At 50.0% G+C, this 12,091-nt stretch overlaps 1 protein-coding gene across 1 annotated transcript; it reads right to left on the bottom strand.

The window, feature by feature from the left end:
* Positions 1–998: 998 nt before the first annotated feature.
* On the bottom strand, positions 999–3,348 carry LOC141991437 (cystatin-like). The gene is made up of 3 exons (XM_074959731.1): positions 3,046–3,348; positions 2,309–2,428; positions 999–1,085 (listed from the first exon to the last, which is right to left on the bottom strand). The coding sequence occupies exons 1-3, from the start codon at positions 3,346–3,348 to the stop codon at positions 999–1,001; spliced, it is 510 nt and encodes a 169-aa protein (XP_074815832.1).
* Between the last annotated feature and the right edge of the window lie 8,743 nt (positions 3,349–12,091).

Here is a 12,091-nt window from a genome sequence, read left to right as displayed (position 1 = left end):
GCGGGAAGGGCGGCCGGCACGTTCCTAGGCCCGTGCCACGTCTCACAGTCCCCATTGGCCAAGAACAGCGAACTGCAGCCAGTGGGAGCCACGATCGGCTGAACCTACCAACACAGCAGGTAAACAAACTGGCCCAGCCGCCAGGGGCTTTCCCTGCACAAGTGAGGTCCCAAGTTGGGAAACACTGCTCTAAATTATCCCATCACTGCTGCAGCTCAACTATTGGTGACAGGCTACTAGGCGCAAACCTCAACGTAAATGCCTTGCCCTAGAGTGATTGACTCCAGTGACTTACTGGGGACGTTCACACCAGCACATGCCCATTGGTGCAGCTGCACTAGGGGCTCACACCAGTCGAGCCCCATCAGTTGGGTAACAGCAGGGCAAAATGACACGAGTGGGCGCATGGACTGGGCATGTCGTGCTTGCAAATGCCAGATCCCAGGGGGGTTGGGGGGAAATGTTCGGTGACTGGCTTCTAGCCTTGGCCCCTGTGTGAGTGTGTGAAGTGCCCAGAACCTTACAGGAGACATTGAAAGACAAGGCCTGTGGGGGAGGGGAAGGAGGGAGGGAGGGTTTTTTGGAGCCATGCAAATCGTGCTGGGAATTTGGACATAAGTGTGTGGGGGGAGGGTAGGAGGCGGATGGAGCAATGAAAAATAACCAGCCACTGAGCCGACCATGGTGAGATGCTGCAGTAAAGTGGTTTATTGCTGCTGGTGAAGCAGGTCCAAGACCCAGCAGTAACGGAAAGAGCCCAGAGGCTTCAGTTTTGCCATTAAACAGGGATTAGAAATCGGTGGGGAAGCAGAGGAATTGGTTGATTTCTAGCCCCAGTATGGATTCAAGACACTGATCTCCTGCCATGTGCTGGGAATAAGGTGGAGCTGAGAGTAGAGAAAAGAAGTGCAAGAGGGAGCCGGTCTGTCTCCTGTGAAGCTTTGTTGGTGGAGCCGATGTTGTGTTCACAGACATCTTGGCATTAGCAAGGACAGGGCTCAGTGACCGCCCGAATTGCAGCGAAAGTCTATCTCTCTCCTATTGATCCAGGGCTGAGACCAGATCTGGAACTCACAGCGCATTTTCTAGGGGTGGAATGAAGCACATTAGAATGGGGGTGACTCTCAGAGGGGTGCCCAGTAAAACCCAGCTGTCCTCTTCCCCCCAGCCTCACACCATAACCGTGGGCAAGTCATGTAGCTCCGTGCCTCAGTTTCCCCACTCGTAAAAAGGAAGGGGGTGTGAAGCTAAAGTCATGCTGTGTGTGCAGTGGGGAGATGCTATGGATGTGTGGGGCATCAAAATACAGAGCTAACAGAGCTCAGTGTCTGGTACGTCTACACCCCTGTATTTCATGTGTTTATCCTCACACCCACCCCGGGCGGCAGGGCAGTGCTACTAGCCCCAGTCTACAGATGGGGAACCCAAGGCACAGAGAGAGGAAGCGACTGGCTCAGGCTCACACGGGGAGTCTGGCAGAGCAGGGAATAAAACCCAGCTTCCCTGGGCCTCAGATAAGTGACCTCCCCACTCCCCATCCTTGTGACTCTGCCATGCGCAGCAGTTCCTGGCCCCTACCCAGAATCAGCTCCCAGCTCAGGCAATGCCAGGTTTTAACCTCCCTCCCATTCTGTGCCCAGCAACTCCTGCTATTTCCCCTCCAGTTTGATACACAAAGAGCCGGCTACTATTGGAGGTGGATTGGGCTGGGAAAGCAGCAAGGACAAGAACAGCAAAGGGCTCCAGGCTACCTCCTCTGCACCACATCAAGCAAATCCCCCACTCCCGTCTGCGCCTTCTCCAAGGCCAGCAGAGGTTGGTTGGTTGCAATCCAGGCTCGCAATAGATTCTGGCTGAGCTGCCTCCCATCCCCACCGCAGTGTGGAATTGGGGCAGGACTGGGCCCCGCTATTTAGGAGCGGATGATGATGATGACTTTATGGTTTTACAGGGTTTAGCCCCAATGGAAAGGTTTCCCTTTGCTCTGTTGTTCTCGAAAGCAGCACCCTGCAGAGAGCGGACCCCGGAGCCCGCAGTCAGAGCAACAGTGAGTGTGAGCCCCACCCTGGTCTGGGCCCCTCTTCCCCCTCCCACCGCTTGTCCAGTTAGCTGGTAAGAGCTTTGTCACCGGGAATGTCCGTCAGCTGGTATCCACCCAGTCCCTGGCATGAGGGGACTCCACGCCCCGATCTCACTGGTGGGGATGCGGCTTTAAATAATTGTCTCAGAAAATCAATTCTTGGCAAACCAAACTGGTGCCTCAAACCCAGGAGCCAAACTCCGAATAGGTCCAGTCCCATCCTCTCACCTTCTGTTGGGGCGGGGGCGGCAGGGGGCACTTGCTGAGATCCACGGGTTCACCCTGGTTTTTCCTGCACAGTGTCCCCACCAGCTCCATGGTCAGATGTAGTATGAACCCAGACACAACCTGCAGGGAGATTGAGGAGCCCGGCCTGGCGATGAGTCCCTGCACGACCCCCAAGTCCTGCCTCCCACCCCTGAATACCAGGAAACACGTGGGGCTGAGCTCTGAACCTCCCCATTGCCACACGCTGCCCCTTAGGCCGTGTCCAAGCTAGGGCAGTTGCGGGGGGGGAAGGGGGGGTCAGTCTGTCCCACCCGGACTATGATCTGGGTTCAAAGCCCTTTGCAGGCATCAGGGGATTTGCTCCCAGTGCCCCAGGGGGCATTAACGCCCATCCTCGTGTCACAGAGCAAGGAGCAGGGAGTGAGGGGAAAGGGCAATGTTAGCCAAAGGGCCTCCTGTTGGGGGGCTCAGCTGGGGAAGTGTTGGGCTGGGTTTTCAGTGGTGCTGGGGCAGCGGGACACCTAGGTGTCAGCCTCATTGCCCATCCTCACTGCGGGTCCAAACTATACATCCTCTTCCCCCAGATCCAAGCCCTACCAGATCCCTTCCACCTGCACTCTGCAGCCTTACTGCAACTCTGCCCCCCTGGATCCCAGCTCCACCAGACCCCTCATTTGGGGTTGCACCCACACCCTTACCCCCGTCACCTGCCCCCTGTAACACCTGCATCCACTCACCTGTCTCTGGGCGCTCAGCACCTGCCGTACCTGGCTGTAGTACGCGCAATTAGTGCGGGCGTTGAAGGTCTTTACGGCTACTTGTGCAGCCTTCTGGACTTCTGGGTCTGACACCGGCACATTCTGCTTCCCCCCCAAAAAAATAGCCCCCAGAGTGCGGGGAACCCCCAGGAGGAGCAGGAAGCACAGCCAGGGACCTGCCACTGCTGCAGGGAATGCCATGGCTGAGAATGGCCAGAGCTGGGGAAGGAGTGCTAAGATATAGGCACGGGGCCCCATAACCTGGGATGGCCCCACCCACATGGGGAGGAGCCGTGCTCCTGATGGCTGCACCCCCATGGGGTAGAAAAATTCCATCCTACATTAGATAAGACCCAAGTATAGATGGAAAATAAACCCTCAGGGTTCGATCCAGCCACTAATGGCCAGGGGAAAAGGGCCTTTAGGGGGCAGGTCATCCCAGCATTCTGCATTAGATGGGGCATTTCTTGCACCTTCCTCTGAAGCAAATGGCAATGGTCACTGTCATAGAATCATAGAATATCAGGGTTGGAAGGGACCCCAGAAGGTCATCTAGTCCAACCCCCTGCTCGAAGCAGGACCAATTCCCAGTTAAATCATCCCAGCCAGGGCATTGATACGATGCCAGGCTAGATGGGTCCATTGGTCTAAATGCATGTGGCCAGTTCTAGGAGAGCCCTGCCCACAGTAGAGAGCCCCACCCACAGCAGATGGAGAAACATCCCCTAACAGGGAGCCCTGTTGCTGACGGATGGAGCCCTGCCCATTGTGGAGTACCCTGCCCCAAAGAAAAGGCCTTTTTGACGACTGGGAAACCCATCTGTGACAGTCTACACTATTGTGGTTGCCACTTCTACAAACTTATGACAAATCTTAATGAGATTATCTGATACAAAGTATGGTTTGTGAGGTATCATTTGAAAAGCGCTGGTCTGCTAACAATTGTCCTGTTAAAATGTGTGTGTCACCATTGTATGTGGCGTTATGAAATTTGGCTCTATGTTTGAAATTTGGCTCTATGTTTGTTACTGAAACACCTAAGTCTGGGGAACACCCACAGTGGCTACAAAGGGGTGACCAACACCCAGCCAGGTGTGAAGCGACTATCACCAGCCATTCACCAGCTGGGGAGCTGTAAACAAGAGATTTACGGTTCACCTGAAAGACACTTGCTCCAGCACATACATCCCTGGGGCTGCCTGGCTCCGGGACTCAGCAAGGACTTTTCTGGTAAAAATGGTCAGGATATAAATTGTGGGTGGAATGGACCCCTAAGCACCTGTCTTCCCCCATCTTGACCGATGGCAACGAGACCTTGAAAGACTTAGCACACAGGCTGGATTCTTCCCAACTTGGGCCTAATATCCCCAGTTCAAAGAACTATAAAACTGCCTTCAACATGCGGGAGAGTGAGAAAAGCTGTTTGTTGCAAATCGTACTTGATAAAGTTTAGGATTTAGAATGCGCATTTACTTTTATTTCTTATACAACCAATTCTGATCTTTATGCCTACGACTTAAAATCTATCTTTCTCTAAGATAGATTCTCAGCTGAGAGAGCATTCATTCAACTCAGTTGGGTATGTCTTTGCATGCTGGTGGCTGTGTGTGGCTTGCGCCTGGAGTGGCGTGCTGTTTGCATAGCACAGCAGTGTAAAAGACTCTCTGAGCTGGAGAATTCAGGGGCACAGCAATTCAACAGTCCAGATTGTACCCAGGAGTATGCCAAACCCTCCCCCCGAGTTGTACACCTGGAGTTGTCCCCGCCCCAGACGGGAAGCCCCCCCAGGTATCGGGATTCCTTTCAAAACCTTTTTTCCACTTGGCCCTTTCTCAAGAAATCAGTTCAGCGTCAGCCTTTGTCACTCAGGTATCTTTATTTGGCACTGGGCAATACTACGGTGAGTTGATCAGCCTGAAACACAGGGAATGGCTGCAGGGTACATCACAGCTCCAGAGGTACATAGAAGCCATCTCCCTTCATCTACATAACACATTTCATTGCATTTACTATACATTGCATCACCCATTTTTGGATTGCCTTGGTTACTTTGCAGGAACCAATCCCTGTGCAGCATGTGCTGTCCACAGTTTGGCTTGTGGCTGTGCTAAACAGAGGGCAGGGGCTGGGTGTGTCTCCCACTTCCAGTTGCCCCCCAAATCCTTAGGACTCTGGCTAATGATGATATCACAGATCCTAGCCAGTTCCTCTTCCTGGCCACCCTCTAGGATGGCTGTGAGGGGAACCTGAGCTTCTGTGCTCTGGATCCCCTGGAGGGGTGTTAAACTTCTGGAGCCTGAATGGAGTCCTGCCACTGCCCTGATCCTGGGGTCCCTGGGCCATTTGCAGGGCGCAGACCTTCTGACTGGCACCCCCTCCAAGTGCTGGAACCCGCTGTCCAGCCTCCCGGGCCTTGTGGGCACAGCACTGACCCTTCAGACTCCCCAGGATTGAAATACGCCTGCCAGAGGGGAGCTGGCCCTCTCCAGGATTCAGTGGCTCACACAAGGGGGAATGAGGCAACTCAGGCTCACCTCGTCCTAATGAACTCACTGAGGAACAGGGAGGCCATTAATTGTACAGTCAAACACCTCTCTGCTCTTTTATATTTAATCATGTAAAGCAATAAACACTACACTGAGGAACAGGGAGGCCATTAATTGTACAGTCGAACACCTCTCTGCTCTTTTATATTTAATCATGTAAAGCAATAAACACTAGAGGCATGTCCCTGCCTCAGTGTCCGCCTCATTCCAGGTTGTGCCCTGGACTGGGGTCTGCATCCCTTGGGCTGTCCAGAGTCCTGGGGGGCCAGCTGGGCTCAGGAAAGCAGACATGGCCCCTCCCTGCCCCATGAGGCTGCTGCATGCTGGGTGATCGCTCCCTGCTGGATCCAAGAGCAGAGCCGACTAGCTTCTGCCCTTCTAAGACCTTCAGCCCCTTGAGTCAGGTGTCCCCCTTGGCCAGCTTCCCCACATGAGCACAAACTTCTGCCAGGTGACTTTTGTCGCCAAGGTGACCTCCCCCTGCTAAACCAGTTCTCCTGGGAGGGACCAGTCTTTTGCCTGGAGTGACTGGATTTCCAGGCTGGAACTTAGTCACCTGCCCTCTATTGTTGTTCGTTTGCCACCAGCTGTTGGACTCGCCACCTGTCCTGGCGGCAAACAGAGCAGAGAGAGGGCAAAACGCTGCCCCTTTGAAGTGGTTTGCAGCCTGGTACAGAGGGGTCATAATCTCACACTGAAAGGTGACATTGTACCAATGTGTTCCCGCTGCATCACAGGTGCCTGGAACGTTCCCTGAAATTTGGGAACTGAGTGGATGTGGCACCCCAAAGTTACTGTGGCACAGGCCAACAGTGAAATGCCATCAACTCTCTCATGACTGGCTATTTTCCACACCCTCTCCCCAGTCAGCTCCTGACTCAGTCTCCCAGCTCCAGGCATGAAACTCCCTCCTCTACCCCTCCGAGCCTCTTAGTTATCCTCCGATTCGCTACACGAAGAGCTGGGCTAGGCTGGGAGAGCTGCTTGGGAAAGTGCTGCTGGAGGAGAAAGGAAAACGTTTCTATTAGATTTAAATCCTGACCCAGTGCTGCCCTCCGGCATGAGGGGCTCAGTCTGACACACAGGACCCAGTGCCACGTAATAAAGCCACCTCTGCTTGTGTACACGGGGGGCAAAGGGAAGGGGGATTTGCTTGGGGTGGCTCAGGGTGACACCAACTGATCCCTTTACCACTGTTGCTCTTGAGGCTCTGCCCAGCCTCATCTAATTAGGCCACATGAAAGAATTTTGGGGACCGCTGAGCTATGAAAAATGGACCCCCAGCCCTTCCTCAAAGCATCCCTGCCCCACACTGACCCCCAAGTGTCCCTCTTGCCCCACCCCACACAGACCCACAATTGCCCCTCTCCCCACCCCACACAGACCCCCAGATGCCCCTCTCTCCCCACCCCACACAGAGTCCTCAATTGCCCCCCATCCCCATATAAGGAGTGTGCCTTACACCTGGAAAAGAATGTGAACCAGTCACTCCTTGATCTGCACAAGCGGGCAACTGACAAGAATGACCCTCATTTGTGTGGCTTCATTGAAACCTCATATCTCAACAGTCCTTCACCAGCCCCCACTTATCCTGACAGTCCACACACACACCCCAGCAGCCCTGACACACATCCCCTTTGCCATTGTTGCCCTTGAGGCTCTGCCCAGCCTCATCTAACTAGGCCACATGAAAGAATTTTGGGGACCGGTGAGCTATGAAAAATGGACCCCCAGCCCTGGGCTAGATGGACCTTTGGTCTGACCCAGTATGGCCACTCTTATGTTCTTATGTTCATAGACCAGAGTGCTATGCCCACCCACCCTTGAATTCCATATAGGGCGACACCCATATATCCCAACCTTGCACCCCAGAAATGTACTGACTTGTGCTGTTCATAAATTAGTTCACCATTCCATCAAAGGGAAATGGATATGCACCAGCCTTTCTAAACTGAGTAGATTCCCCAAACACGCCAGCCAAAACCACATTGGTTTGGATTAAATGGAAAACAGATTTATTAACTACAGAAAGCTAGATTTTAAGAGCTTAAGTGGTATTGGCATAGATTATCAGAATTGGTTACAAAAGGAAATAAAATGGCAAAACTGCAAGCTAAATCCTAAACTTTACCAAGCTTATAATTCTAAAAGTAAAAGGATTTCTCTCACCCAAGACTTCCCAGCCGTTCATGCTAACTAGGATGCCTTCTAGTTAGGATCAGCCACTCCCAAAGTCCCCCCAATGAAGTTTGTCTTATTTCCTTGTGTAGAGAGGAGAGGGGAGAGGCAGGCGAGGTGATGATGTCATTGTTCCTCATTTATACCCTTCTCCAGGTGCTGGAATAATCCTAGCTGTGTCATGGGGTCAGCCAGCCCCATGGTGTATGTGCTGAAGGGACTGTCTTTCTTGTGAATTGTAAATCTCTTGTTTACAACTTCCCTGCTGGTGATAGTCGCTTAACAGCTGGCTGGGTGTTGGTCACCCCTTTGTTGCCACTAGTCTGTGTGCGTTTCCCAGATGCACAACATGTGTCAGTAACAAACATAGCAAAATCGCATAACTCTGTATACAAAGAAGAGAGACACATTTCAACAGGACAGTAATGGTCAACACATTACGGCTTTTCAAATGGTACCTCACAAGGCATACTTTGTACAGAATAGATCATAACCATATACAAGTGGTGAATATGGGGTCCAGGGTGTTGTTCTGAGGTACAGTATATCACCAGGGGTTAATTTCTCTCCTGGATCAGGGCACTGGGAAGGAGTCACATAGGCAGCTGGTGTATTGTCTGGTATGAATGGACTATCGAGGACTGTCAACATATGATTCATAGATTTCAAGGCCAGAAAGCACCATTGTGATCATCCATGACTCTAGCCTGACCTCCTGTATACCGCAGGCCACAAAATTTCCCTGAATTAATTCCTGTCAGAACTAGTGGATCTTTCAGTAAAACTTCCAGTCTTGATTTAACCATTGCCAGCAATGGAGACTCCTCCACAGGCCTTGGTCAGTTGTTCTCATTGGTTAATTGCTCTCATTGGTTCAAACGTGCACCTGATTCACAGTCTGAATTTGTCTCGCTTCAGCTTCCGGCCATTGGATCTTGTTAGATCTTTGTCCGCTAGATTGAGGAGACCTTTATTATCAAATTTCTCTAGGTCCTTCTCTCTAGGTCCTTCTAGTCTGGGGTCAAGTCCCTCTTCACCTTCTCTTGGCTAAGCTAAACAGATTGCGATCCTGGAGTCTCTCACGGAAAAAATCTGCCTTATAATCCTTCTCATGGCTTTTCTCTGAGCCCTCTCCAATTAACCCTTGATGTGAAGGAAGTTACCAGACAGATCCAACAGAGGATCCAGGCCGGGCATGAACTGTTAAAGGAGGCCGACCAAGGGAGGCAGAACATGGGAAAATAGCCTGACAGGACCTTGAAACAGGCTGGTGGTGTGAGCAGATTGGGGTACATTTGCCACGGCCCAGCGCGGAGGGAGATTTCAAATCCGCCTTGAGTGAGAGAGGCAGGTGAGGCTGCCGGCAGGGACAGGTAGGCAAGCTGAGGATACTGAATTCCAGGGCCCAGATCCCCAAAGGGGTTTAGGTACCTAACTCCTACTGGGACTGAGGATCTGAGCTCAGGTGACTAATCAGTGGTGGCTTGTTCGGAAAAGGCTGTCCTGTGTCATTGCAAAGATCTGCCGGCTGCCTAGCTCCCAAAGATGCACGTCTCAGACGGCGGGAAACCGACTTGGCTCCATGGGCAGAACTATGGTGAGAAACAGAGCTGTGCCCCTCCCCCCAGCCTCACCGCTCTGCCTGGTCGTGCCCCAACAGCTGCGAGCCCTCTGCACCGTCCACATCTACATCTCTGTGCCATTATTCCGCAGCTGGACCCGCAGGGCCCCTTCTTCCCACAGGCGAAGGAGATCTAGATCCTCTTTCCTGGGCCAGGCAGCAGCACGAGGCTTAGCTGGCATTTAGCGAAGAGCCAGGCCTGAGGGCTTGGCTGTTATACCAATAAAATAAAAACCAGCAGGATCTTATTAAAGGGGAAAAGGCAAAATACCACATTTATTGTGAATATAGAAAGAATCATAGTAAGCAGTTAGTTATAGCTATAACATTCCATTCAATCTCATATTTATTCACACATTCATTCCTACAAACACACACACACAGGTTCTGCAAGGTTGTTATCATAGTTACCAGCCTTAGAGTTGCTCATGCCAAGCCACTGGCCAGGTGGCCTGGACATGAGGAGGGAGCAGGGCCTTGTCAGATGCACATCTGATGCTCCTGGAAGTTGGTGTGCAGAATCAGACCCCCAAAGTTCTCACTTTCTAGAGTCCATTTTTATAGGAATTTCTTCCTATGCCAGTCTATGGGAATTGCTTCATCATGCTGTTGCTGAATCAATCAGCAGATGGCACATTCCTGACGGCTCCGTGCTGCCAGATGTTATCTTGTTTTTTGGTTCTCCCATCCTTGAGGCTGTTGGGTGGATTTCAGGCTGCCCTCTGGGGGTCCTCTGGTTATTTCACTTGACGCCTTCTTTGGCCGATGGACACTGGATTCTTAGGCTGGCACCTCCCTGATCATTCAGTTATTATCCACACCAAGCATCCATCCACATACATCCTCTATCTCTATTTTAATCACAATTGTTACCAAAGCAAGATGAATACAACAAAAGGGCGGGGAGTCTCTGGGTGCTGTTTCTGTTGTTACAGAGTATTGCTTTGAGTCTCTCTCTGTGTGAGTAGTTGTTATTACAAAGAATTGCTTTGAGAACAGACTCTGTCTTAGAATGTACTAACGCAATTAGCAGCTTGCAAGTTTCACACATAGAGGGAGAGAAAGAGTACCAAAAACCAAGAGACCTCTTAATTAGTAATACCCTGGAATTTAAACTATGGGGAATCAAACTCATTTGTGATTTTAATACAGAACTTCTTTAATATGATCCAGCATAATCCCCCTTTTGACATTAAGATTTATAATCGTCAGTGTCACTTTCTGTGTAGCCTATTCAAGAGAAGGTACTGTGAGGCAACTTGAGTTTGTGATTCCAATTCATCCCACATACATGATCCTAGTGATGTATCTTTACTACAAGGTTCTGGGGCAACAGGCAAGGTGAGGCACACCCACTTTTGAGGAGTCCATTCGGTACAACCTCTAGGGTCCAATAGCTTCCCTCCCTCCCCAGCCCACTGGCTTGAGGTCCAGGGTAGCCAGGAGGATCCCATGTGTAATATGGGGAGTGGGTTAACCTTCAATACCTTTGCCTCCAGGGACTGTTAGTGTGTGATTTTGACAACAATTTCTCCCATTAACAAGCCTGGTTTTACAATACTGGAAATGTATTGCATCCATTCATATTGATAAGTGTCAAACAATGATCTCTTTCTTTGTTTTAACAAATGCATCAAACCCTTAATATTTCCCAATGTGACCCAGAACATTTTGTGTTCCAAAGTAGCTAGTGCAAGTATCTGCATTTCAGTGCATCCCAGAGCTCTGGCTGTGTAGTTTCCTATTTCTAAATTTTTTTTTTCTTATGCATAAGCCATGTGGTAGTATTAAGCCATTGCCAAAGATTCCATCGGGCTTTTAGGTTACCCAGACCAATTTGGACCAAGTCTACATTGGCATGTACTTGTTTTTATATCAGGCTGTCCTGTACCTGAGTTCCAGATCTGGTCTCAGCAGACAGAGACCTGGGACAGAGACCTTAATTTATTTTTAAGTACCTGCAGGTCTGCAGTATTTTTTTTTTTAAACACACAACAGTGCTAGCAACAAGACAAGACAAAACATAGAACACAAAACACAATTTCTATTGTGACAGTAGATTCATGGTATTGGGTTGCTCTTCAGCTGGCATCAGCTTTTCCTGATTTTCTGAAAGACAAAAAGAACATGTTTCTACCCCTTTTTGGGGTGGCAGATTATTGCTTAAAATATTTTTTACAAGTACCCTTGCTGATTGCAGACAAAACAGAGGAATTACCCCCATATTTTCCTGTTTTTTGTTCTATAGGCAGGCCAGATTTCAATGGCTTCTATCTTTTAAGGGTTATGGGGAAATTATCCCACTGTTCAGTCAATAAATCCATGAGGTGGGGTACCTCAGTTTTCCTTCTTATACAGCAGACCAAATTTATAACTTGGTTATAATAGTTTCCTGCTGTGTTAAGCTTTAAGTTTATTTACAGGTAATAACTGAGAAGCATCATTACCATATGACCTTAAAGGATTTTTCCAAAAGTCATACACACTATACATTGTTACAGGGGTACTTATTATCATTAAATTTATTAAAATTCTCTTGTTATCCCATGCCTTTTAGTTAGACCATTTGTTTGCTGACCAGGTGTGTCCTTTATCTGCAGCTCCTTTGTGCTGCTAGTTCTTTCCTTCCTTTATCATTTAGGTAATTTGCATTTTCAGAGACACTTCCTGCTTTTGGATT

Source organism: Natator depressus, chromosome 7 (genome assembly GCF_965152275.1).
Source record: "Natator depressus isolate rNatDep1 chromosome 7, rNatDep2.hap1, whole genome shotgun sequence".
In the NCBI taxonomy this organism is placed as follows: Eukaryota; Metazoa; Chordata; order Testudines; family Cheloniidae; genus Natator; species Natator depressus.
This window is presented reverse-complemented; position numbering and strand designations above follow the sequence as displayed.

Excerpts from the sequence above, each read along its gene's own strand:
- LOC141991437 (XM_074959731.1), bottom strand. The coding sequence starts at position 3,348 with ATGTGGGTGGGGCCATCCCAGGTTATGGGGCCCCGTGCCTATATCTTA. Across the intron at positions 2,429-3,045 it reads TGCTGAGCGCCCAGAGACAG|GTTGTGTCTGGGTTCATACT; the intron begins GTGAGTGGATGC and ends ATCTCCCTGCAG. Across the intron at positions 1,086-2,308 it reads CGCCCCCGCCCCAACAGAAG|AAAATGCGCTGTGAGTTCCA; the intron begins GTGAGAGGATGG and ends TTCCACCCCTAG.